Source organism: Chlorocebus sabaeus, chromosome X (genome assembly GCF_047675955.1).
Source record: "Chlorocebus sabaeus isolate Y175 chromosome X, mChlSab1.0.hap1, whole genome shotgun sequence".
In the NCBI taxonomy this organism is placed as follows: domain Eukaryota; kingdom Metazoa; phylum Chordata; class Mammalia; order Primates; family Cercopithecidae; genus Chlorocebus; species Chlorocebus sabaeus.
The window spans coordinates 14,089,188-14,116,653 of record NC_132933.1 but is presented as its reverse complement, the minus strand read 5'-3'; the positions used below and the strand labels follow the sequence as shown (position 1 = coordinate 14,116,653).

Sequence of the window (27,466 nt, the reverse complement as noted above, 5' to 3'; positions counted from 1 at the left end):
CCACATAATATACTGGCTCTAGGCATGTAATCCTAGGGTAAGAGATAGAGTTTTTGAGATCATCCTAATATTTGATATTTGTATTAGGATTTTAATATATGGTATTTGTGGTAGCATCGTTTGAAGCAGGCCACTGAAGAGATACACAGATTAATGAGCTATACTAGGTGGTCAAAAAGCAAAGCTTCCTTCATAAACTTGGTATATGAGATACAATTTTGGAAATCACTTTGTAAATAAATGACAAGGAGCAGAATTTCTAAAAACAGAGCAATAACAAAATCCTGAATACTGCTTAGGAGGTGACAAGGGTTCCTTGACAGACAGGCTAGCTCTGGTGAGAAAAGAAAATCATGGTTAACCATCCTTCCATTGTCTCTTTTCTGTGTACCTGCCCTACAGGAAAATCTTGGTTTGCAGTGTGCCATAGGCAAGTCTCTCATGGTAGGATATTTACCATATACCAAAAGGAGTGAGAGAATTCTCAGTCTAAAGAGATTATATTGTGTGATGGTTAATACTGGGTGTCAACTTGATTGGATTGAAAGATGCAAAGTATTGATCCTGGGTGTGTCTGTGAGGGCGTTGCCAAAGGAGATTAACATTTGAGTCAGTGGGCTGGGAAAGGCAGACCCACCTTTGATCTGTGTGGGCACCATCTGATCAGCTGCCAGTAGGACCAGAATAAAAAGCAGGCAGAAGAATGTGAAAAGGCTAGACTGGCTTAGCCTCCCAGCCTACATCTTTTTCCTGTGCTGGGCGCTTCCTGCCCTCCAACATCAGACTCCACGTTCTTCAGCACTGGGACTTGGCCTGGCTTCCTTGCTCCTCAGCTTGCAGATGGCCTATTGTGGGACCTCGCAATCATGGGAGTTAATAAACTCCATAATACACTCCCCTTTATATATATACATTTATCCTATTAGTTCTGTCCCTCTAGAGAACCCTGCGTAATACAGATTTTTGTATCAGGAGTGGTTCTAGAGAAACAGAATATTAAGGATGGAGGTCTTTCATTGGTTTTGGGGTTTCTGGAGTTGGATGCTTAACGTGATTAGACCCCAAAATGCTAAGGACTCTAATTCTAATGGTGTGGAGAACACTGATAGGCTTTGGTGTGAACTGTTTAGAGAATTATACAAAATAAATGCATTTGACACTCCTAATTGACCGCTCATGAGAAAAAAGTTTAGTAACCCTATACTTAATACCTTTGACCATATGTGGGGAATCAAGGAACATAATGAAGTTGGTTGGTTGCTCCTAAATTCACTGGACAAAGGGTTGAAAGAAAATGATAAACTTAGGGATTCCAGCTCCTGGCTTCAGAAGCAGATACTGAGCCTCAAATCTACTGAGGTTGCCCTGAGTAGGAGTCTTATCTCCTGTAGAGAAAGAGCTGAAATTTCCACCTTTGTCTGAGGAGATAAACCCTGTGCTTCCTGAGGCAACAGTGATGGCCTCCTCTGAGGCAGTTACCAGTCAAGATAATGTTGCTTCTCCTCAGGACCCACCCCCAACACCCCTGTTTGTTTCTAGACCTATGACTAGGCTAAAGTCCTGGCAGGCCCCTAGAAGTGAAGTTCAGAGTGTGACCCACGAGGGGGCGCACTACACTCGAAAAGAACTGCTTACGTTTTTTAATTATATAAACAGAAATCTAGAGAACAGGCATGGGAATGGCTATTAAGGGTGTGAGATAATGGTGGAAGGAACACAGAGTTTAATCAGACTGAATTTATTGATTTGGGCCCACTAAGTAGGAATTCTGCATTTAATGTTGCAGCTTGGGGAGTTAAAAAAGGTTCTAAGGCCAGGCACCGTGCCTCATGCCTGTAGTCCCAGCACTTTAGAAGACTGAGGTGGGTGGATCATGAGGTCAGGAGTTCAAGACCAGCCTGGCCAAGATGGTGAAACCCCGTCTCTACTAAAAATACAAAAATTAGCTGGGCATGGTGGTGGGCACATGTAATCCCAGCTACTCGGGAGGCCGAGGTACAGAATTGCTTGAACCCAGGAGGCAGAGGTTGCAGTGAGCTGAGATCACACCACTGCACTCCAGCCTGGGTGACAGAGTGAGACTCTGCCTCAGGAAAAAAAAAAAAAAAAGTTCTAATAGTATCCTTGCTTAGTTAGCTGAAACGTGGATTTAAAAATGACCCACTAAGTAATCTGGAAATGCCTGATTTCTTGCCTTGGTTTAATGTAGAGGAAGGGATCCAAATGCTTAGGGAAACTGTGATGCTGGAGTGGATTAGTCATTTTAGACCTACTCATCCCAGCTGGGAGAGTCCAGAAGATATACCCTTGACCAATGCTTTGTGAAACAGATTTGTGAGGGCAGCACTTACATCTTTGAAGAGATCTGTAGGGATTGCTCTTCTCTGTATGCCAGATCTAAGAGTGGGAATTGCAGTTACTCAACTATAAAATTTAAATACAATGGGAATAATTGGATCCTGAGGTGCAGGGGCCAAGTGGCAGCACTCGACCATCGAAGGCAAGATGGGCATAGCCACCATAATGGACAATAGAGGCAAAGCAGCAATCAGAATAGTTTGACTCCTGTAGAGCTCTGGCATTGGCTAATTAATCACAGTATTTCTAGAACTGAAATTGATAGGAAGCCTACTGCATTCCTACTTAATTTATATAAGCAGAAAACTTCCATGTTAAGTGGACAAAAAACTAATTCAAATTATAAAAACAGAGAATAACAGCCCCTCAATTTCTAGACTTGAGCCAGTTTGCAGACCCAGAACCTCCTGAATGAAGGGGAAGCTGGGTCCCCTTGAGGAGGGACTCCACTATACTATCAACAATTTATGCTGTTAATCTTTCTCCCATCCTTCCCCAACCTCTGGCCTTTTACCAGGGTAACTGTGCATTGGGAAAAGGAAAATAATTAGATATTTCGGGACTACTGACACTGGCTCTGAGCTGACATTGATTCCAGGGGACCCAAAATGACAATTTGGTCCTCCAGTTAAAGTAGGGGCTTTTGGAGGCCAGATAATTAATAAAAATTTAGCTCAGGTTCGACTTACATTCGGTCCAGTGGGTCCCCGGACTCATCCTGTGGCCATTTTCCCAGTGCCAGAATGCATAATTGGCATAGACATACTTAGTAGCGTGCAGAACCCCCACATTGGCTCCCTGACTAGTAGGGTGAGGGCTATTATGAAGGGAAAGGCTATTATGAAGTGTTATTATGAAGGGAAGGGAAAGGCCAAATGGAAGACATTAGAGCTGCCTCTACCTAGAAAAATAATAAATCAAAAACAATATCACATCCCTAGAGGGATTGTGGAGATTAGTGCCACCATCAAGGAACTGAAATATGCAGGTGATTCCCACCACTTCCGCGTTCCACTCTCCCATTTGACCTGTGCAGAAGACAGATGGATCTTGGAGAATGACTGGATTACTGTAAGCTTACCCAAGTGGTGATTCCAACTGCAGCTGCTATACCAGATGAAGTTTCATTTCTTGAGCAAATTAACACGTCTCCTGATACCTGGGATGCAGCCATTGATTTGGCAAATGCCTTTTTCTCCATTCCTGTCCATAAGGCCCACCAGACGCAATTTGCCTTCAGCTGTCAAGGCCAGCAATATACCTTTACTGTCCTACCTCAGGGGTACATCCACTCTCCTGCTTTGTGTCATAATCTTATTAGGAGAGACCTTGATCAATTTTTCCTTACACAACATATCACACTGGTCGATTACATTGATGGCATTATGCTGATTGGATCCATTGAGTGAGAAGTAGCAAACACACTGGACTTATTGATGAGACATTTGCATGCCAGAGGATGGGAAATAATCTGACCAAAATTCAGGGACCTTCTACCTCAGTCAAATTTCTAGGGGTGCAGTGGTGTGGGGGCAGTTGAGATATTCCTTACAAGGTGAAGGATAAGTTGCTGCATGAGACCCCTCCAAGAAACAGGCATGATGCCTATTGGGCCTATTTGGATTATGGAGGCAACACATTCCTCATTTGGGTGTGTTACTCCGGTTCATTTACCGAGTGACCTGAAAGGCTGCCGGTTTTGAGTGAGGTTCAGAACAGGAGAAGGCTCTGCAACAGGTCCAGGCTGCTGTGCAAGCTGCTCTGCCACTTGGGCTGTATGACCCAGCAGAACCAATGGTGCTTGAGGTGTCAGTGGCAGATAGGGATGCTGTTTGAAGCCTTTGGCAGGCCCCCATTGGTGAATCACAGCAGGGGCCTCTAGGATTTTGGAGCAAGGCCCTGTCATCTTCTGCAGACAACGACTCTCCTTTTGAGAGACAGCTCTTGGCCTGTTACTGGGTTTTGGGGAAACTGAATATTTGACTATAGGCCATCAAATCACCATGCAACCTGAACTGCCTGTCATGAACTGGGTGCTTTCTGTCCCATCTAGCCATAAAGTGGGTCATGCACAGCAGCATTCCATCATCAAATGGAAATGGTATATATGCTATTGGGCTTGAGCAGGTCCTGAAGACACAAGTAAGTTACATGAGGAAGTGACACAAATGCCCGTGGTCTCCAGCCCTGCCACCCTGCCTTCTCTTCCTCAACCTGCACTGATGGTCCTGTGGGGAGTTCCCTATGATGGAGTTGATGGAGGAAGAGAAAACTAGAGCCTGGTTCACTGATGGTTCTGCACGATATGCAGACACCGCCCCAAAGTGGACAGCTGCAGCACTACAGCCCCTTTCTAGGACATCCCTGAAGGACAGTGGTGAAGGGACTTCCAAGTGGACAGAACTTCAAACAGTGTACCTGGTTTTGCACTTTGCTCTGGTATACTTATGCATGGGCTGTAGCCAGTGGTTTGGCTGGAGGGTCAGGGACTTGGAAGAAGCACGATTGGAAAATTGGTGACAAAGAAATTTGGTGAAGAGGTGTGCAGATGTGTGATTAAACAATAGAAATGTATTTATTCACATTTCTGGAGACTAAAAAATCCAAGATCAAGATGTTGGCTGGTTTGAATTCTTCTGCAGGCTCTCTTTGGCTTGCAGATTGCCACCTTCTCACTGACTTTTTACATGTTTGTCCCTTTCTCTGTGTGTCTGTATCCTAATCTCCTCTTCTTGTGAAGACACCAGTCATATTGAGTAAGATCCTAACCATAAAATCTCATTTCCCCTTAATTACCTCTTCAAAAGCTCTATCTCCAAATGCAGTGACTTTGTATGTGTGCATTTGGAGGAAGGGGTATAATTCAGCTCATAATACCCTGCCAACTAAAATCAGAATTTATATGCACAAAAATAAACTTGTTGTGTTAAACCACTTAAATTTCAGGAGATGTTTTCATTCCATTAGCTCACTATTACTTTATCTGACTACTACACTGCTCCTCTTCCTTGTATTAGGCTTACTTTAATGCTTTTCTTACCAATAAATACTGCATATATTATTGTTGCAAAAAAATAATAAAAATACATAGAAATCACAATTCTCTTCTCTGCAAATTTCCTCCAAAAATCAGCCCCCTACTCGGAACTTTCCACAATGTGGTGTGTACATTTTAAAAGCTAATTTCAAGTTTTTAAAAGATAGATGTGGTAATGTATATGTGTGTATATATATGCCTATATATACATATATAAAAATATATATGCATATATGTGTGTGTATAAATATAACTAAACATGAGTAATGATATATATCTAAGTATGCCACTTGCCTTTGCCACTATGACAGGTTCAATTGCATTCCCCTAAAATTCTACCTTGAAATTAAAAATGTGACATTATTTAGAGATAGGATTATTTCAGAGGCAATCAAGTTAAAACGAGGTTATTAATACTGGCCCTAATCAAATATGATGGGAGTCATTTTAAAAAGGGGAAATTTGGGCATAGAGATATGAGTAGAAGGATGATAATGTGAACAGATATGGACTGAAGACAGCCATCTACAAGGCAAGGAGAGAGGCCTGGAATACAACTTTTCATCACAGCCCTCAGAAGGAATCAACCTTGTATACACCTTGCTTTTCGACTACCAGACTCCAAAACTGTGAGACAATATATTTCTGTTGTTTATGTCATCCCAGCTGTGGTACATTGCTATGACATCCCTAACATGCCAGTATAATCACGTATTGAAATGGATCAAGATCTTTCCATGACAGCACAAATGTTAATAGATCCATCTTACTTTGGGGACTACTTCCTAGAATTCTAATTTATTTCTGTGCAATAACGAATTGAACAGATCTTCTGATGAACAAATATTTGTTTATCTTTTGTGGCTATAATTCTTGTAAATACAATCAATATCTCTGAGCATAAATTCTGGGACAAGTACATATAATTACTTATAAGGAATGCATTTTAATGAGGAAACTGAGTCAGTATGAATATTTTACATTTTTTAAATGTTACTGACTTTTTTCCTAAAATATTTCACCAATTAATTCTCTCACATTAACAGAGGAAATTATTATTATTCCCCATAATTGTCTATGGGGAAATGATTCATTTATTCACAAACATATTTTATCAGAGTTTTAAATGTTGGCCAAACTTATGGGGGCAAACCCTAGGTGACTTTGGGTTTGGTGATGACTTTTTTAGATGTAACACCAAAATTTGGTTAAACTTATGGGTGCAAACCCTGGGTAACCTTGGTTTTGATGATGACTTTTTCAGATGCAACACTAAAAGTACCAGCTACCTAAGAAAAAAGAGATAAATTGGACTTAATTAAAACTAAAAACTTTTACTCTGAAAAGTCACTGTTAAGATCAGGAAAAGACAAGCCAGAGACTGGGATAAATGTTTTGTGAAACACATATCTGATAAAAGATATATATTTAAATACGCACAAAACGCTGAAACCCAATCATAAGAAAATAGAAAACCCAATTTAAAGTGGACAAAAACTATAAACAGGTACACAAACAATGAATATATAGGAATTTAAAATGAGCATATTTCAATTTTATATGTCATTTGAGAATTGCAAATTAAACCACCTAGTAGATAGCACTCTGCACCCAGGAGAATGGCTGACATCCAAAACACTAAAACATCAAATGTTGACCCGTATGTTGAGCAACAGGAACTTTCAGTCATTGTTGGTAGGACGGACCTGGAGGAATCATAAAAGCATAAGGCTAAGTGAAAGAAGAAAATTTTAAAAGGCCACATAATGTATTATTCCAATCATACAATATTCAGAAACAGGTAACTATGAATACACTAAAAATATCAGTGGTTTCCAGAGGCTGAGAGGTTAGGGTTGGGGCAAGGGGGATTGATAGGTGGAGCACACAGGAGATTTAGAATGGTGTAACAAGTCTGTGTGATACTGTAATGATGAATATTCACCATTACACACTTATCAAAACCTATAGCATCCCCAACGTCGAGTGATTCCTGATGTAAACTGTGGACTTGACCTAATAATGAAATATCAATACAGGTCCATCAATTGTTGCAAACATGCCATAATAATACAAAATATAAATAATAGGAGACACAGTGTGTGTGTGTGCGTGTGCATAGGGCAGGGCAGGAATAGGTGGGCAGAGGTATGTAGGAACTCTGTAACTTTGATGAAGTTTTCTCTTTGTATTTTTGGATTAGCAATGCTCTGAAAATGATGTCCGTTAGTTTTTAAAAAGGCACAAATGATTTGAACAGACACTTTGCTGAAGAGAATATACCAATCAGAAAAAGGCGTATGAAAAAAGATGACCAACGTCATTTGTCATTAGGAAGATGCAAACAAAAACCAAAGGAGATTCAAACACAGGCTTATTAGAATGGCTGAAATCTGAAAATCAAATACTAAATGTAAGAGGGGCTATGCAACAAAAGGAATTCTCATTTCTTACTAATTGAGATAAAAAATGATACAGCCACACTTTTAAATCCATGTTTTGTGAACCTACTCATATGACGTATTGTGAAAGTTAAAACTGTATGAACTGGAAACAGAGCATAGGTGCTAGAATCTTTGGAGAAGTGCCTTGACTGACCTCAAAAGAGATGGACAGGGGATTTTTCGGGTGATGGAACTGGTCAGTGTGACACTTGGTTGGCAGATATGGAACTCCATGCATTTGCCAAAATACATACAGTTTCACATAATAGTTAAATCTGATGAGTGTATTTTTAAAATTAATAAAAATTATAATAAAAATTAATAACATTATATTAATAAGATTTAAAAAATAATTTTTTAAAAAAGATCACACATAGGCTGCTGAAAAGACAATGGATTTTTCTGGGACAAGGATAGGAAAAGAAGCAAAATGAAGGGAGCCTTTGACATAGCTTAGGAGAGAGATTATATTAACTTCACACACAGCAGTACTTAAAGTAGAAGGTTTTGGAATGGATTTTAGAGGATGACAGAACAACTGTTGCTGTCTGGACAGGAGAAGGGGGGAGTGCAGGCCCTGGAAGGAGTAAAACCTTGAGGAAGACAGAGGGGCCTTCTCACCTCATTTCAGACACCGGGCAGCTTCAGTTAAGCAGAGAAAGGAGGCCTGGGGCTGGCCAACAAGCAAGAAGGGAACTCTATGGAAGGACAGTGACCTCCCAACATGGAGGGGAGGCCCAGGTGTCGCCCAGCCACTCCTTGCTGTCACCTCTGGACAAAAGACGTGGAGAGGCAGAAACAGAGAGGTGGGCAGGGAGAGGTGGGCGAAGGGCTGGGAAGTGGACAGGAATAGGTGGGAGTGGGGAGGTAGGCAGGAAGGAGTGGAAGGGGCAGGTTGGTAGGCCCCAGGGGTGGGAGGAAGTTGGGAGGTCGGTAGGAAAAGGTGGGAGGGAGTGGGAAGGTGGGCAGGAAGGTGTTGGAGTGGTTGGAATGTGGGCAATAAAAGGCGAAAGGGGGTGGAAGGTGAACAGGAAAGGGTGGGAAGGGGCGGGGAAGTGGGCATTATGGGGAGAGAGGGGTCAGGGAGGAGGGCGGGAAGGGGTGGGAGGAGACAGGGAGGAGGGTGGAAAGGGGTGGAAGAGGGCAGGGAGGAGGGTGGTAAGGAGTGGGAGGGGGCAGGGAGAAGCAGAGGAAGTGGTGAAAGAGGAATGGGAGGAGGGTGGGAAAGTGTGGGATGGGACAGGGAGGAGGGGAGAAAGTGGTGAAAGAGGACTGGGAGGTGGCAGGAAGGGGTGGGAGGGGGTAGGAAGATCAGCACAAAGGGTTGGGAGGGGCGCTGAGGAGGGCGGGAAGAAGTGGAGTGTGGGGAAGTGGTCAGGAAAAGGTGGAAGGAGATGGAGAGGTTGGGGGTGGTTTTTCCATAGAGAGGAGGCCCCGCCCCACGCTGCCCCTCCTGTCAACCCTGGTCAACCTTGGCAGGGTTCTGGCATGTTTTCCCGACTTGCATTGTGGGAGTCTGAAGGACCTGAGGCATTTTGTGAGGAGTCTGGACTCAGGTTAGCAGAGGGAAGTCTTAGACCTGGCCAATCCTCAAGGTAAAGGGCCTAAGGAAGAACTGAGGGACCTCTCACCAAGGAGAGAAGCAGCCCCGGTCTGCCCTGCCCTACCGTAGGACTTGCAGGCCGCTGACAGGAAGATGGCCGCTGGGGGCTGACCGTGGCATCCTCACAACAGAAGAAGGGAGGAGGTGCTGGCCCTCTAGGGAATAAATAGGAAGACTTTGAGGAGGACTGGGGGAACCCCCACCTCAGAGGACAGATTCCCATAGATTCCCACCCTGCTCCTCGAGAATCAGCCCTGGTAGAGCTCCCTGCCAGCTCAGGCTGAGCGGCCGCCGGAGTCTCTAGGCTGGTACTTATTTGCCTTCCTGCTGGGTGAGGGGTGTAGGGGAGGAGGAGGCCTTGGTCTGGGGGTCCCATGGCAAGTCATCAGGGAGAGCTGCCTCCAGTTGGCAGAGGGAAGATTCCCAGGCCCTGCTGGGGATAAGAGAGAGGACTGAGGGGTCACATGTGCATCAGAACAGATGTGAGGCCACCCCCACTGCCCCCGTGGTAGAGTGCTGGGAGGCGGCTGCCACCTCACCACCTCCCACTGCTCTCAAGGATGTGGAGTTTGCTCTGAAGTTTGGGCTCAGGCCAGAAGAGTGGTAGGGACATGGCCCTGTCTGAGAAAAGGTAAGGATGCTCATTCAATTCTGATGGGACCATGCAGTCCAGAACTGTGGGGCTCTGGGTGTCTGGCCAGCCCCAGGTGTCAGCCCTGGGAGGCCCAAGGCTCTGCTTGCACTCTTTAGCCTGAGAGGCTCCCTCACTTCCTCTTGCAGGTGCTCCAGGAACCAGCAGTTGAAGACCTGGGTCTGAGGCCCACTTCCTAAAACCAGCACCGCAGAGGAGGCCCAGGCAGTGCCAGGAGTCAAAGTGAGTGCACACCCTGACTGTGTACCAAGGGCCCTACCCCCGCAAACAGGGGAGACCCCACAGCACCCGGCCCTACCCACCTACTGTCAGTCCCGGAGCCTGTGGTTCTGCCTGGCATCTGTATCCCGAGGTGCTTTCTCCCATCCTCCTACAGATTCTGAGGGAATAAACCTCTTAGGAAGACAGGAGACCTGTCAGGCCCTAGAGCACCACCCTAAGAGAAGAAGAGCTGTAAGCCGCTCTTTGTCAGAGCCATCATAGATGAGTTTCTCAGCTGAAGCCACTCACACTGTCACTCTCTTCCTCAGGCCTGTGGGATCCTGTCATCCCCATCCCTGCTCACACGTTTACCTGCTGCTCCTGAACAACAGGTCTCATGCCTCTCTTTCCAACCCTTCCAGGCCTCAGCTTTGAGGCGGACTTCCCGAACCCCAGTGTGATACAGGACTTGGTAGATGCACAGGATTCCATAGATGAGGAAGAGGAGGATGCCTCCTCCACTTCCCCTTCCTCTTTCCACTTTTCATTCCCCTCCTCCTCTTCCTCTTCCTCATCCTCACCCTCTACTCTGATTCTGGGTGCTCCAGAAGATGAGGATATGCCTGCTGCTGGGATGCCACCTCTTCCCCAGAGTCCTCCTGAGATTCCTCCCCAGGGTCCTCCCAAGATCTCTCCCCAGGGTCCTCCACAGAGTCCTCCCCAGAGTCCTCTAAACTCCTGCTCATCCCCTCTTCTGTGGACCCGATTGGATGAGGAGTCCAGCAGTGAAGAAGAGGAGGATACAGCTACCTGGCAGGCCTTGCCAGAAAGTGAATCCTTGCCCAGGTATGCCCTGGATGAAAAGGTGGCTGAGTTGATGCAGTTTCTTCTCCTCAAATATCAAACAAAAGAGCCTGTCCCAAAGGCAGAGATGCTGGCGACTGCCATCAAGCAGTATAACGACTATTTTCCTATGATCTTCGGGAAAGCCCGTGAGCTCATAGAGCTAATTTTTGGCATTGCCCTGACTGAGATGGACCCCGACAACCACTCCTATTTCTTTGAAGACCGATTAGGCCTCACCTATGAGGGGAGCCTGATTGATGACCAGGGCATGCCCCAGAACTGTCTCCTGATTCTTATTCTCAGTATGATCTCCATAAAGGGCAGCTGTGTCCCTGAGGAGGTCCTCTGGGAAGTGTTGAGTGCAATAGGGGTGTGTGCTGGGAGGGAGCACTTTATATATGGGAATCCTAGAAAGCTGCTCACTATAGATTGGGTGCAGAGAAAGTTTCTGGAGTACCGGGAGGTGCCCAACAGTGCTCCTCCACGTTATGAATTCTTGTGGGGTCCAAGAGCCCATTCAGAGGCCAGCAAGAGAAAAGTCCTAGAGTTTTTAGCCAAGCTATCCAGTATCATCCCTAGTTCGTTTCCATCCGGGTACATGGATGCTTTGAAAGATGTGGAAGACAGAGCCCAGGCCATAATTGACACCACAGATGATGCTACTGCCACGGCCAGTGCAAGCCCCAGTGTCACGTCCACCAACGTCTGTCCTGAGTGATGTCTGAAGCAGATTTCCCCTCTGTGTTTGAAGATGGCAGACGAGGTTCTAGGCAGTGGGGGTCCAGAGTGGAGGTGGAGGGACCACAGTGTTTTTCGTGTTTCTGTTTCCTATGAGTGACTTAAGAGTTTAACATTTTTTTGTGTGGGGGGGTATATTTTACAAATGCTTCTCCTTCCAATTGGTTTAATTCACTTCAGAATCTTAGTTTATGAATATTATTCACACTTGTATTGCTGTTTGTCTGATTTAAGAGAGAGTTTGATATTTCATAAGAAACAAAGGGAAAATCTGTCTTATTTTGTGAACTGAAACAATATAATGTGGTGTTCGGATAAGAATTTTCTTTAAAATTTGAAATAACTCTGCAGTTAAATGGTGGAACAGAATAAAGTATGGTTGATATTTGCATATCCTTATCATGTTACTCTGTTGTGCCTCCAAATTAAGGATATATACCTGGCTTTGCTTGGCTTATTCAAGAAAGTAGCAGAAATGAAATCTTAATGAATAAAAGCCTCAGTGACTATTTGCTAAACATTCTTTGAGCAGTTGCTTGTGGAGCATGCTCTTAGTCGTGAGGATACTATAAAAACCAAGACTTATCTCCACCCATAAAATGTTAGAGTCTAGGTTCAGAAGCCGTATCAGGAGCGTGGTAAGATCCTCTATAGAATCATAAAAACTAGTTTAAAAACGAGTGGGGAGGTGAAACTCCAGATAGAGCCTTCAAGTAAAAAGGCCCAGAGCTATGACAGTTTTGCCCTTCGGGAAACTTCTGGTGCTTCTGTGGGAGCTGATTGTTATGAAGCTGGGTGGTGGCAGGGCCCAGACTCTCAGAAGGTGATAGAAAAACCTGGAATGGAAAACTGCTCTGAGTAGTTCCTTATGGTGGAGGATGAGGCAGAGAGGAGTCTCCACACGGGGAATTAATAGAAGGTGTCTTGCAGCTCTCTAACTGGTGAGCTTGAACACAGTGCAAGAACTAGGTGATTGATAACCATCATCTGCAAGGGTTTCCTGAGACATAGGGCGATAATCCCTTGAAGTGTTGCTCAGAAGCCTCTAGGCTGGCACTTAATTGTCTGGCTTGGGAGAACCAGAGCCTACTCTATTGAAAGACATTTAATTAGGTTTTTTCAGTTGTAATGTGGGCAACTGTAAGCAAGGGCTAGATTTTTACTGGAGGATAAATAAAAATAGTGGTTTGGAAGGATGAGCAATGGGGAAGGTATAAAGGAGTTGGTGTTTGACTCAAATTCTAGCATCTTTGAGTTGCATTCCAGCTGAAGATGCCTTGCCTTTTCCAAATTATACAATATACCCTTTCAGAAAAAAAATGTACTGAGTTTTATTTATGAAGCCAAAGTTTTGGTTAAGCTGGTATTCCATGACACATTCACTTACATATTCTCAGATGTTTGGGATACAAAACTAAGAGCTGAACATTTCACAAAAGATAGTAACCTTTGGTGTGGTAATCATTGATAACTGCCATTTATGAAAATTCCAATATGTGCCAGGCACTGTGGCAGGTGTGTTATTCACATTACGTACATTCCAGCAATTCTACAAGACAGGGCTTATCAAACTCATTTTGCAAATGAAGAACCTGAGGCTCATAATGCTTGATAAATTCCCAAGACCACATAGCTAGAATATGACAAGGTTGTGACATGAGCCCTGGTCTGAATTCATTTAGGCCCACACTGTCCCCACTCCTCCCAGCCTGAGGAAGGCCTTTGCCTGTTAAATCACTTCTTTTCACACTTCTTAATGGCTCTCAGGTGAAATAAAGATGAACTGTGTGGCTAAGGTATTAAGTTAGGCAGCAAGATGGAAGGTCAAATGGGAATAAAATACACTTCAGGGAACATTATTGGCTTTCTTTACCTAAAGTCCTCTTGTTCTAAGCCCTAGGTTTCTTGAGAGCTGAATGTCCAGGTGCTGGCAGATTTGTCCATCCCCAGCAATTTTTCCCATTACAGCCCCTGCCCCTCCTTTTGATCTCCCTTGTGTGCTCTCTTGCGCAACTCTGGAACCCGGCCTCCTGACTAACTTCTCATTACGGTCTCACTTTCTGAAGTGTGAGGACTGAGGAGTCACATGTGCACCAGAATAGATATGAGACTAGCCCCTGTTTCTCCTGGTGTAGAGTGCCTGGAGGTGGCTGCTCAACTCTCAGCGCAAGAGCCTAGAAGCACCTGGCCTTCCCCTGAGATAGACCATTCCTACTCCCTGCAGAAGTTCCCTGACTCATCCATCCCTCTTCCTGGTTCCTCTGTGATAAAGGCCTTTCGATGTGACTATTCACTTTGGATAGTGACATTTCCATACCTAGGCTGGGCATCTTCAACACATGATCAACGTATTACCAAATAGGCTGCAGAGTGAAATCTGACTTGTCACATAATATATGGGTTTTAGGGATGTAATCCTAAGGTCAGATATAGCTTATTTGAAATCTTCCTAATATTTGATACTTGTAGTATGATTTTAATGAGATGCATTATTTGAAACAGGGCACTGGACACAAACAGAGATGAATAAGCTTTTGTAGATGATCACATGCCAATATTTCCTTCATAAACTTTGTGGATGAGGAAAGGCTATAGACATCACATTGTAAATGATCTATAAGAAGGCAAATTTCCAAAAAAAGCAAAAACAATAACAAAATCTTGAAGACTGTCTAGGAGTTGACAAGGGTACTTTGGGGGACATGCCAGCTCTGATGAGAAATAAACAATAGTTAAACATCCTTCCACTATCTCTTGTGTGTGTACCTGCTCCACAGGAAAATCCTGGCTTGCAGTGAGCCACAGGCACATGTATAGCTGTTCAGGAATGTTCTGTCATATGCAGGGTAGCAGAGGCTCAAAGGGTAGATTATTTACCATACACCAAAAATATGAGAGAATTCTCAGCCTGAAGAAATTATATAGGTTATTAAAAGGACAGTGCCGGCCGGGTGCGGTGGCTCAAGCTTGTAATCCCAGCACTTTGGAAGGCCGAGACGGATGGATCACGAGGTCAGGAAATCGAGACCATCCTGGCTAACACGGTGAAACTCCGTCTCTACTAAAAAATACAAAAAATTAGCCGGGCGTGGTGGTGGGCACCTGTAGTCCCAACTACTCGGGAGGCTGAGGCAGGAGAATGGCGTGAACCCGAGAGGCAGAGCTTGCAGTGAGCTGAGATCCGGCCACTGCACTCCAGCCTGGGCAACAAAGCGAGACTCTGTCTCAAAAAAAAAAAAAAAAAAAGGACCGTGCCAAGTGCTATTGAGGGAATAAGGTTGACCCTCCCTGCCAAGACTTACAGAATTGTTTTAAAACTGGATGTAATCCTGTATTTGAAACCACCAGTGACCTCGTAGGTGCAAGAAAAAGTTGGAAGATTTCAAGGCTATGCGGACATTCCCAGAAACAATTCCAAGCTATGAAGAGACTTCCTGTCATCAATTATAATAGTTGCTTTTCATTAAGCACCATAATAACATATGGGAGAGACGACAAGCACCCGTCTCCATCTTGTCTAGCTCACCTTCCTGGCTGGTTCATTTGTAGTTAGACAGAAGCCAGTGCACCCCTCCCATGCTTTCGTTTCTGTTCAGCGCTTAACATCTGTTGTGACATGGAGCTACAAGGTGAAAGCAGCTTGGATTCTTGGCTGAGGTGAAAGCCAGGACCCGCTGTCGGTTAGTTTCTTATACCATAACACAGAACCACAGACTGGGTGACTTCAACAATACCCATGTATTTTCTCACATTTCTGGAAGGTCAATATCTGAGATCAAGATGTTAACCGGTTTGATTTCTTCCCCGGCCTCTCTGTGGCTTGCTCATGGCCACTTTCTCACTGAATTCTTACATGATTTTTCCTCGGTCTCTGTGTCTGTATCATAATCTGCACTTCTTATGAGGACACCTGTCATATTAAATATGAACCTGACCTTAAGACCTCATTTTACCTTAATTACCTCTTCAAAGTTTCTATCTTCAAATACAGTCACGTTCTGGGATACTGGGTTTGAAGACTTGGATAGATGAACTTTGGGGGAGAGTCAAAATTCAGCCCATAACACCCTGCCAACTAAAATCAGAATTTCTGTACAAAAAATTAACTTGTTGTGTTAAGTCATGTAAAAATCAAGGCTGTTTTGTTGTTGTTCCATGAGCTTACTGTGACTTTATCTGCCTCCTAGACTGCTCATCATCCTCTTCTTAGGCTTATTTCAATACTTTCCTTACAAATAAATACTGCATATATTTTTATTGCAAATATTTTAAAAGGAGGTAGAAATCACAATTCTCCCCTTTGGAAAGTTCCTCCGAAATTCAGCCCCCTAGTCAGAAGTTTCCACAATTAACCATGTGGTGTTTACATTTAAAAGCTGATTTAGAATTTTGAGAAAGACGTGTTTTTTAAAATAAAATTTATGCATATACGAGCTTATGTCTGTGTTTATAACTACACATGGGTAACAATATACATATAGATCTGCCAATTCCCTTTCCACTATTACAGATTCAATTGCATCCCCACTAAAGTCTTATGTTGAAATTAACATGTGGCATTATTTGGAGACGGGATTATCTCAGAGGCGAGTAAGTTAACACATGGTTATTAAAAAAGAGCTGGTACTATTCCTATACAAACATCCTTTCTTTATTAACAAACATACTTAATTCACATGTATTTCCTTGTCTTGAAAATCTATTTTCTGTCCCAGGATCCCCTGCGGATACTCCATTACATTTTTTCATCATGTCTCTTTAAATGCCCTTTGGCTGTGCCAGTTCACTGAGACTTCACTTGATTTTGAAAACAAGTGCCATTCTTATCATATCATACCGAAGGCACATACTACCAACACAATTTGTCATTGATGATGTTAATTTAATCACCATGGTGACGTAGTGTTTTACAGTTTTCTTCAGGGTAGTCACATTAATTTTTTCCCTGTGTCATACTGTCATCTTGGGAAGGATAGAAGACCCAGGAGCAGCCAGTAGTCAGATGAGGCCTCTGAGGGAAAACTGCAGAGACTTCTTGCCCACAAAGAGGAGGATCCACAGAAACCAGCTCCCCACCTGTTGTCATCCCCGGGAGGCCCAGAGGCATGGTGACCCACAGGGGTGTCCCCTGACATCTTAGGGGGGAGAAAGAGGACAAGGCTGTGCTCAGGTGAGTCTCAGTTCAGATCATGAGAGTGGAAGATCATGACAGGGGCCTTCCCGGCATCCTCAGGCTGATACAGAGGACGGAGTGGTGAGCTACCCCACTACGGACACAGGAGGACCCCCAAAAACAAGTTTTCACTCCTAGGAGGCCTTGGGCAGGCCCAGTAGGGAGAGATGCAAGGGTGCTCCAGTCCCTCTTGGGGGTTTCATGGAAATGGGAACCTTGATTTGAAAAACAGTCTCTGGAGAGAAGAGGGAGGGAATGGAGGCCGTGTCAGTAATAATAGGTTGAGGAAGACTGAGGGTCCTTCCCACGCTATTTCAGACGGAGGGCAGAGGAGCCCTACCTGGGGCCTGGGAGGCCATACCCCCTGTGGAGGGATGTGATTCGACCTCTCTTGCACCTTGCAGGTCTCAGGGATGGGAGGGGCTTATTCGGAGGTGAAAGACTCAGATGCACAGAGGCAGGGAGCCTAGGCCATTTCAAGAGTCCAGGTACAGCCTCTCAGGAGGGCAGGAAGGGAACATCCATGACTGGTAGTGCCCTCTGTCCTGTCACTGTTCCTGCTGCCAGCTCTGGAGGAGCCCATCAGGGTCCCCAGATTTACAACTTTCTGACTTCCACTTTGGGAGTCAGCTAGAGGGGAGATTATCTCTAAGGAGGGCATCTTCAGTTAAACAGAGGGAGCTGTCCCAGGGCTGGCCACTCAACAAGAAGAGAACTCTGTCGAAGGACAGCGACCTCCCAACACCGAGGGGAGGCACAGGCTGCACCCTGCCACTCCCTGCTGTCAGCCCTGGGAAAAGGTGGGGTGTGAGTGTCAAGGACTGGGGAGGTGGGAGGGAAGAGTCCGGCAAGGCTCAGGGAGTGAGCAGGAAGGGCAGGAGCACATCCTGGAGGTGGGAAGGAAGGGATGGAAAGGAGGTTGACAAGTGGGGGGTGGTTGCTCCTCTGAGAGGAGGCCCCGCCCCACGCTAGCCCTGCTGTCAGTCCTGATCATCCCCCGCAGGGTTCCCGGATGTACTTTCCGGCATCCATCTTGGGAGGCTGAAGAACCTGAGGTATTTTGTGACGAGGCTCGTCTCAGGTCAGCAGAGGGAAGAGTCTTAAACCTATCCAGTCTTCAAGGTGAGGACCCCGAGGGAGAACTGAGGGACCCCCCCCCCCACCACAGAGAGAAGCCGGCCCGGCTTGCTGTACCCCTGTCGTGGGACTTGTAGTTCGCGGAAAGGAAGATGGTAGCCGAGGGCTGAGGGACGGGTCCTCACGGCAGAGGAAGGGAGGAGATGCCGGCCCTCTGGGGAATAAATAGGAAGACATTGAGGAGGACCGGGGGAACCCCCACCTCAGAGGATGGTTTCCCGGAGATTCCCACCCCGCTCCTCAAATCAGCCCTCGTAGAGCTTCCCAGTCGGCTCAGGCTGAGCGGCCACCCTCTCTTTGCTGGGTGACGGGTGTAGGGGACGGGGAAGGGGAGGCCTTGGTCTGGGGGTCCCCTGGCAAGTCAGCACGGGGAGCTGCCTCCAGCCGGCAGAGGGAAGACTCCCAGACCCTGCTGGGGACAAGAGTGAGGACTGAGGGGTCACATGTGCATCAGAAGTGAGGCCACCCGGATCACCCCCGTGGTAGAGTGCTGGGAGGTGGCTGCCACCTCATTACGTCCCACTGCTCTCAGCGCTGTGGAGTTTGCCCTGAGGTTTTGCCTCAGGCCAGCAGAGTGCTGGGGGCCTGGCCCTGTCTGAGAACATGTGACAATGCTAACTGAATGCTGAGGGGGCCACGAACCTCAGAACTGTGGGACTCTGGGAGTCTGGCCAGCCGCAGCTGACGTCATAGCTGGAGGGTCTCCCTCACTTCCTCTTGCAGGTGCTCCAGGAACCAGGAGTTGAAGACCTGGGTGTGAGGGACACATACATCCTAAAAGCACCACAGCAGAGGAGGCCCAGGCGCTGCCAGGAGTCAAGGTGAGTGCACAGCCTGACTCTGTACCAAAGGCCCTACCCCCAGAAACAGGGCAGACCTGGCAGCACCCAGCCCGTAGCCACCCACTGTCATTCCTGGTGCCTCAGACTCTGCCTGCTAGCTGTGCCCTGAGGTGCTTTCTCACATCCTCCTACAGGTTCCCAGGAGACAAACCTCCTAGGAAGACAGGCGACCTGTGAGGCCCTAGAGCACACCGTAAGAGAAGAGCTGTCAGCCGGCCTTTGTCAGAGCCATCATGGGTGAGTTTCTCAGCTGAGGCCACTGGCACTGTCCCTCTCTCCCTCAGTCCTGTGGGATCCTATCATACCCATTCGTGCTCACACGTTTACCATGCTGCTCCTGAACAATATTCATGGTGCCTCTCTCTCCAAACCTTCCATGCCCCAGCTTTGAGCAAGGCTTCCAGAAGCCAAATTTCATACTGGAGTTGGTAGATGCAGAGGATCCCCCACATGAGGAAGGGGAGGAAGCCTCCTCCATTTTCTCTTCCTCTCTCCATTTTTTATTCCCCTCCTCCTCCTCCTCCTCTTCCTTCTCATCTTCATCCTCTTCTCTGATTCTACGTTCTCCAGGGGACAAGGAGATGCCTGCTGCTGGGATGCCGAGTCTTCTCCAGAGTTCCGCTGAGAGTCGTCAGAGTCGTCCTGAGGTGGAGGACTCCCCGAGTCTTCTGCAGAGTCCTCCTGAGGGGAAGGACTCCCAGTCTCCTCTCCAGAATCCTCAGAGTCCTCCTGAGGGCGAGGACTCCTTGTCTCCTCTCCAGATTTCTCAGAGCCCTCCTGAGGGTGAGGACGTCCAGTCTCCTCTCCAGAATCCTGCGAGCTCCTTGTTCTCCTCCACTTTACTGAGTCGTTTCCAGAGTTCCCCTGAGAGTACTCAGAGTCCTTTTGAGGGTTTTCCCCAATCTCCTCCCCAGATGCCTGTGACCTCCTCCTTCACCTCCACTTTATTGAGTGTTTTCCAGAGTTCCCCTGAGAGTTCTCAAAGTCCTTTTGAGGGTTTTCCCCAGTCTCCTCCCCAGATTCCTGTGACCTCCTCCTTCACCTCCACTTTATTGAGTGTTTTCCAGAGTTCCCCTGAGAGTTCTCAAAGTCCTTTTGAGGGTTTTCCCCAGTCTCCTCTCCAGATTCCTGTGACCTCCTCCTTCACCTCCACTTTATTGAGTGTTTTCCAGAGTTCCGCTGAGAGTACTCAAAGTACTTTTGAGGGTTTTCCCCAGTCTCCTCCCCAGATTCCTGTGACCTCCTCCTCCTCCTCCACTTTATTGTGTGTTTTCCAGAGTTCCGCTGAGAGTACTCAAAGTACTTTTGAGGGTTTTCCCCAGTCTCCTCCCCAGATTCATGTGACCTCCTCCTTCACCTCCACTTTATTGAGTGTTTTCCAGAGTTCCACTGAGAGTACTCAAAGTACTTTTGAGGATTTTCCCCAGTCTCCTCCCCAGATTCATGTGACCTCCTCCTTCACCTCCACTTTATTGAGTGTTTTCCAGAGTTCCGCTGAGAGTACTCAAAGTACTTTTGAGGGTTTTCCCCAGTCTCCTCTCCAGATTCCTGTGACCTCCTCCTCCTCCTCCACTTTATTGTGTGTTTTCCAGAGTTCCGCTGAGAGTACTCAAAGTACTTTTGAGGGTTTTCCCCAGTCTCCTCCCCAGATTCCTGTGACCTCCTCCTTCCCCTCCGCTTTATTGAGTGTGTTCCAGAGTTCCCCTGACAGTACTCAAAGTACTTTTGAGGGTTTTCCCCAGTCTCCTCTCCAGATTCCTCTGAGCTCCTCCTCCTCCTCCCCTTTACTGAGTCTTTTCCAGAGTTCCCCTGAGAGTTCTCAAAGTACATTTGAGGGTTTTTCCGAGTCTCCTCTCCAGATTCCTCAGAGTCCTCCTGAGGGAGACAACTCCCAGTCTCCTCTCCATAGTCCTCAGAGTTCTCCTGAGGGGGAGGACTCCGAGGCTCCTTTCCAGAGTCCTCCTGAGGGAGAGAACGCCCTTTCTCCTGTCCAGATTCCTCAGAATCCTCCTGAGTGGGAGGACTCTCTGTCTCGTCTCCAGATTCATATGTGTCCTCCTGATGGGGAGGACTCCCAGTCTCCTCTCCAGATTCCTGAGAGTTCTCCTGAGGGCGACGACTCCCAGTCTCCTCTCCAGAAGCCTCAGAGTCCTCCTGATGGGGAGGACTCCCTGTCTCCTCTCCAGATTTCTCAGAGCCCTCCTGAGGGTGAGGACATCCAGTCTCCTCTCCAGAATCCTGCGAGCTCCTCCATCTCCTCCACTTTATTGAGTCTATTCCACAGTTCCCCTGAGAGTACTCAAAGTCCTTTTGAGGGTTTTCCCCATTCTCCTCTCCAGATTCCTGTGAGCCCTTCCTTCTCCTCCACTTTACTGAGTCTTTTCCAGAGTTCCCCTGAGAGTTCTCAAAGTACTTTTGAGGGTTTTGTCCAGTCTCCTCTCCAGATTCCTCAGAGTCCTCCTGATGGAGACAACTCCCAGTCTCCTCTCCATAGTCCTCAGAGTCCTCCTGATGGGGAGGACTCCCTGTCTCCTCTCCTCTTTCCTCATAGTCCTCCTCAGGGGGAGGACTTCCAGTCTTCTCTCCAGAGTCCTGTAACCATCTGCTCCTCCTCCACTTCACTGAGTCTTCCCCAGAGTTTCCCTGAGAGCCCTCAGAGTCCTCCTGAGGGGCCTGCGCAGTCTCCTCTTTGTAGTCCTCAGAGCCTTCCTGAGGGGACGGACTCCCAGTCTCCTCTCCAGAGACCTCAGAGTCCTCCTGAGGGGGAGGATTCCCTGTCTCCTCTCTACATTCCTCAGAGTCCTCCTGAAGGGGAGGACTCCCTGTCTTCTCTCCAGTATCCTCATAGTCCTCCTGTGAGGGAGGCGTCCCTGTCCCCTCTCCAGATTCATCCGTGTACTACTGACGGGAAAGATCCCCAGTCTCCTCTCCAGACTCCTCAGAGTCCTCCTGAGTGGGAGGTCTCCTTGTCTCCTCTCCGCTTTCCTCACAGTCCTCCTCAGGGGGAGGACTTCCAGTCTTCTCTCCAGAGTACTGTGAGCATCTGCTCCTCCTCCACTTCATTGAGTCTTCCCCAGAGTTTCCCTGAGAGTCCTCGGAGTCCTCCTGAGGGGCCTGCCCAGTCTCCTCTCTATATTCCTCAGAGCCCTCCTGAGGGAACCGACTCCCAGTCTCCTCTCCAGAATCCTCAGAGTCCGCCTGAGGGAGAGGATTCCCTGTCTCCTCTCTACATTCCTCAGAGTCCTCCTGACGGGGAGGACTCCCTGCCTTCTCTACAGTTTCCTCATAGTCCTCCTGTGAGGGAGGCCTCCCTGTCTCCTCTCCAGATTCCTCCGTGTCCTACTGACAGGAAGGATCCCCAGTCTCCTCTCCAGACTCCTCAGAGTCCTCCTGAGTGGGAGGACGTCCAGTCTCCTCTTCAGAATCCTGCGAGCTCCTCCATCTCCTCCACTTTATTGAGTCTGTTCCACAGTTCCCCTGAGAGTACTCAAAGTCCTTTTGAAGGTTTTCCCCAGTCTCCTCTCCAGATTCCTGTGAGCTCCTCCTTCCCCTCCACTTTACTGAGTCTTTTCCAGAGTTCCCCTGAGAGTTCTCAAAGTACTTTTGAGGGTTTTCCCCAGTCTCCTCTCCAGATTCCTCAGAGCCCTACTGAGGGTGATAACTCCCAGTCTCTTTTCCATAGTCCTCAGAGTCCTCCTGAGGGGGAGGACTCCCTGTCTCATCTCCATATTCCTCAGAGTCCTCCTGAGGGGGAGAACACCCTTTCTCCTCTCCAGATTCTTCAGGGTCCTCCTGAGTCAGAGGACTCTGTGACTCCTCTCCAGACTCATACGTGTCCTCCTGATGGGGAGGACTTCCAGTCTCCTTTCCAGATTCCTGCTGAGTGGGAGGACTCGCTGTCTCCTCTCCACTTTCCTCATAGTCCTCCTCAGGGGGAGGACTTTCAGTCTCCCCTTCAGATTCCTCAGAGCCCTCTTGAGTGGGAGGACTCCCTGTCTCCTCTCCATTTTCCTCATAGTCCTCCTCAGGGGGAGGACTTCCAGTCTTCTCTCCAGAGTCCTGTAACCATCTGCTCCTCCTCCACTTCGTTGAGTCTTCCCCAGAGTTTCCCTGAGAGTCCTCAGAGCCCTCCTGAGGGGCCTACCCAGTCTCCCCTCTATGGTCCTCAGAGCCTTCCTGAGGGGACGGACTCCCAGTCTCCTGTCCAGAGACCTCAGAGTCCTCCTGAGGGGGAGGATTCCCTGTCTCCTCTCTACATTCCTCAATGTCCTTCTGAGGGGGAGGACTCCCTGTCTTCTCTCCAGTATCCTCATAGTCCTCCTGTGAGGGAGGCCTCCCTGTCTTCTCTCCAGTATCCTCATAGTCCTGTGAGGGAGGCCTCCCTGTCTCCTCTCCAGATTCCTCCGTGTCCTCCTGATGGGAAGGATCCCCAGTCTCCTCTCCAGACTCCTCAGAGTCCTCCTGAGTGGGAGGACGTCCAGTCTCCTCTTCAGAATCCTGCGAGCTCCTCCATCTCCTCCACTTTATTGAGTCTGTTCCACAGTTCCCCTGAGAGTACTCAAAGTCCTTTTGAAGGTTTTCCCCAGTCTCCTCTCCAGATTCCTGTGAGCTCCTCCTTCCCCTCCACTTTACTGAGTCTTTTCCAGAGTTCCCCTGAGAGTTCTCAAAGTACTTTTGAGGGTTTTCCCCAGTCTCCTCTCCAGATTCCTCAGAGCCCTACTGAGGGTGGTAACTCCCAGTCTCTTTTCCATAGTCCTCAGAGTCCTCCTGAGGGGGAGGACTCCCTGTCTCATCTCCATATTCCTCAGAGTCCTCCTGAGGGGGAGAACACCCTTTCTCCTCTCCAGATTCTTCAGGGTCCTCCTGAGTCAGAGGACTCTGTGACTCCTCTCCAGACTCATACGTGTCCTCCTGATGGGGAGGACTTCCAGTCTCCTTTCCAGATTCCTGCTGAGTGGGAGGACTCGCTGTCTCCTCTCCACTTTCCTCATAGTCCTCCTCAGGGGGAGGACTTTCAGTCTCCCCTTCGGATTCCTCAGAGCCCTCCTGAGTGGGAGGACTCCCTGTCTCCTCTCCATTTTCCTCATAGTCCTCCTCAGGGGGAGGACTTCCAGTCTTCTCTCCAGAGTCCTGTAACCATCTGCTCCTCCTCCACTTCGTTGAGTCTTCCCCAGAGTTTCCCTGAGAGTCCTCAGAGCCCTCCTGAGGGGCCTGCCCAGTCTCCCCTCTATAGTCCTCAGAGCCTTCCTGAGGGGACGGACTCCCAGTCTCCTGTCCAGAGACCTCAGAGTCCTCCTGAGGGGGAGGATTCCCTGTCTCCTCTCTACATTCCTCAATGTCCTCCTGAGGGGGAGGACTCCCTGTCTTCTCTCCAGTATCCTCATAGTCCTCCTGTGAGGGAGGCCTCCCTGTCTCCTCTCCAGATTCCTCCGTGTCCTCCTGATGGGAAGGATCCCCAGTCTCCTCTCCAGACACCTCAGAGTTCTCCTGAGTGGGAGGACGTTCAGTCTCCTCTTCAGAATCCTGCGAGCTCCTCCATCTCCTCCACTTTATTGAGTCTGTTCCACAGTTCCCCTGAGAGTACTCAAAGTCCTTTTGAAGGTTTTCCCCAGTCTCCTCTCCAGATTCCTGTGAGCTCCTCCTTCCCCTCCACTTTACTGAGTCTTTTCCAGAGTTCCCCTGAGAGTTCTCAAAGTACTTTTGAGGGTTTTCCCCAGTCTCCTCTCCAGATTCCTCAGAGCCCTACTGAGGGTGATAACTCCCAGTCTCTTTTCCATAGTCCTCAGAGTCCTCCTGAGGGGGAGGACTCCCTGTCTCATCTCCATATTCCGCAGAGTCCTCCTGAGGGGGAGAACACCCTTTCTCCTCTCCAGATTCTTCAGGGTCCTCCTGAGTCAGAGGACTCTGTGACTCCTCTCCAGACTCATACGTGTCCTCCTGATGGGGAGGACTTCCAGTCTCCTTTCCAGATTCCTGCTGAGTGGGAGGACTCGCTGTCTCCTCTCCACTTTCCTCATAGTCCTCCTCAGGGGGAGGACTTTCAGTCTCCCCTTCAGATTCCTCAGAGCCCTCTTGAGTGGGAGGACTCCCTGTCTCCTCTCCATTTTCCTCATAGTCCTCCTCAGGGGGAGGACTTCCAGTCTTCTCTCCAGAGTCCTGTAACCATCTGCTCCTCCTCCACTTCGTTGAGTCTTCCCCAGAGTTTCCCTGAGAGTCCTCAGAGCCCTCCTGAGGGGCCTGCCCAGTCTCCCCTCTATAGTCCTCAGAGCCTTCCTGAGGGGACGGACTCCCAGTCTCCTGTCCAGAGACCTCAGAGTCCTCCTGAGGGGGAGGATTCCCTGTCTCCTCTCTACATTCCTCAATGTCCTCCTGAGGGGGAGGACTCCCTGTCTTCTCTCCAGTATCCTCATAGTCCTCCTGTGAGGGAGGCCTCCCTGTCTTCTCTCCAGTATCCTCATAGTCCTCCTGTGAGGGAGGCCTCCCTGTCTCCTCTCCAGATTCCTCCGTGTCCTCCTGATGGGAAGGATCCCCAGTCTCCTCTCCAGACACCTCAGAGTCCTCCTGAGTGGGAGGTCTCCTTGTCTCCTCTCCGCTTTCCTCACAGTCCTCCTCAGGGGGAGGACTTCCAGTCTTCTCTCCAGAGTCCTGTGATTATCTGCTCCTCCTCCACTTCACTGAGTCTTCCCCAGAATTTCCCGGAGAGACCTCAGAGACCCCCTGAGGGGCCCGCTCAGTCTCCTCTCCAGAGACCTCTCAGCTCCTTCTTCTACACTTTAGCGAGTCTTCTGCAGAGTCCCCATGGGAGTCCTCAGAGTCTGCCTGAGGGGCCTGACCAGTCTCCACTCCAGAGACCTGTCAGCTCGTTCTCATCCACTTCATTGAGTCTTTCCCAGAGTTCTCCTGAGAGTCCTGAGAGTCCTCCTCAGGGGCCTGCGCAGCCTCCTCTCCAGCGACCTGTGAGCTCCTCCTCCTCCTCCACTTCATTGAGTCTTTCCCAGAGTTCCCCTGAGAGTCCTCAGAGTCCTCCTGAGGGGCCTGCCCAGTCTCCTCTCCAGAGTTCTGTGAGCTCCTCCTCCTCCTCCATTTCCTTGAGCCCATTCAGTGAAGAGTCCAGCAGCCCAGTAGATGAAGATACAAGCACCTCAGACACCTTGCTAGAGAGCGAGTCCTTGACAGACAGTGAGTCCTTGATAGAGAGCGAGCCCTTGTTCACTTATACACTGGATGAAAAGGTGGACGAGTTGGTGCGGTTTCTTCTCCTCAAATATCAAGCGAAGCAGCCTGTCACAAAGGCAGAGATGGTGACGAATGTCATCAACAGGTACACGGGCTACTTTCCTATGATCTTCAGGAAAGCCCGTGAGTTCATAGAGATTCTTTTTGGCATTTCCCTGACAGAGGTAGACCCTGAAGACTCCTACGTCTTTGTAAATACATTAGCACTCAGCTGTGAGGGGAGTGTGAGTGATGAGCAGGGCGTGCCCCAGAACCACCTCTTGTTTCTTGTTCTGAGTATCATCTTCATGAAGGGCACTTGTGCCTCTGAGGAGGTCATCTGGGATGTGCTGAGTGGAATAGGGGTGCGTGCTGGGAGGGAGCACTTTATCTTTGGGGAGCCCAGGGAGCTCCTCACTAAAGTTTGGGTGCAGGAACATTACCTAGAGTACCGGGAGGTGCCCAACACTGCTCCTCCACGTTACGAATTCCTGTGGGGTCCAAGAGCTCATTCAGAAACCAGTAAGAGGAAAGTAGTAGAGTTTTTGGCCATGCTCAACAATACCGTCCCTATTTCCTTCCCACCCTCGTACAAGGATGCTTTGAAAGATGTGGAAGAGAGAGCCCAGGCCCTAATTGACACCACAGATGACTCCACTGCCACAGACAGTGCAAGCTCCAGTGTCGTGTCCCCCAGCTTCTCTTCTGAGTGAAGTCAGGTGGATTCTTCCCTCTGAGTTTGAAGAGGGCAGTCGAGTTTCTAAGTGGTGGAGGGCCTGGCTGAAGCTGGGGAGAACACAGTGCTGTTTGCACTTCTGTTCCATATGGGTGGTTAAGGGATTTACCTGTTTTCCTTTTGCGTATTTTTCAAATGCTTTTCCTATTAATTACAGGTTTAAATAGCTTCAGAATCTTAGTTTACGAATATTAGTCACACGTGTATTGCTGTTTATCTGGTTTAAGAGTAACAGTTTGATATTTTGTAAAAACAAAAACACACACAAACACACCACATTGGGAAAACCTTCTGCCTCATTTTGTGATGTGTCACAGGTGAATGTGGTATTGCTGTAGGAATTGTCTTGAAACTGTGAAGGAACTCTGCACTTAAATAGTGGAACAAAGTAAAGGCTTGTTAATATTTGCTTTACTCAGGCCCTTTAGTTTGTTGTTCTTGAAACTAAAGATACATACCTGGTTTGCTTGGCTTATGTAAGAAA

General features: G+C 47.9%; 2 protein-coding genes across 2 annotated transcripts in view; both read left to right on the top strand.

Annotated features, from left to right (window-relative positions):
- The window catches only part of MAGEC3 (MAGE family member C3), an 18,579-nt gene extending 6,763 nt beyond the window's left edge, over nt 1-11,816 (top strand). The window contains 2 exon segments of the mRNA XM_037989235.2: nt 10,223-11,676; nt 11,679-11,816. Coding sequence (XP_037845163.2) covers nt 10,693-11,676; nt 11,679-11,720 — 1,026 coding nt within the window. The 5' untranslated portion in view covers nt 10,223-10,692 and the 3' untranslated portion in view covers nt 11,721-11,816.
- Nucleotides 11,740-27,466, top strand: LOC140710902 (uncharacterized). Its single transcript, XM_073013820.1, has 5 exons — nt 11,740-11,855; nt 18,056-18,174; nt 19,602-21,271; nt 21,485-21,886; nt 21,965-27,466. Exons 1-5 carry the CDS (start codon nt 11,740-11,742, stop codon nt 26,957-26,959), a joined length of 7,302 nt encoding a protein of 2,433 aa, XP_072869921.1. The 3' UTR covers nt 26,960-27,466.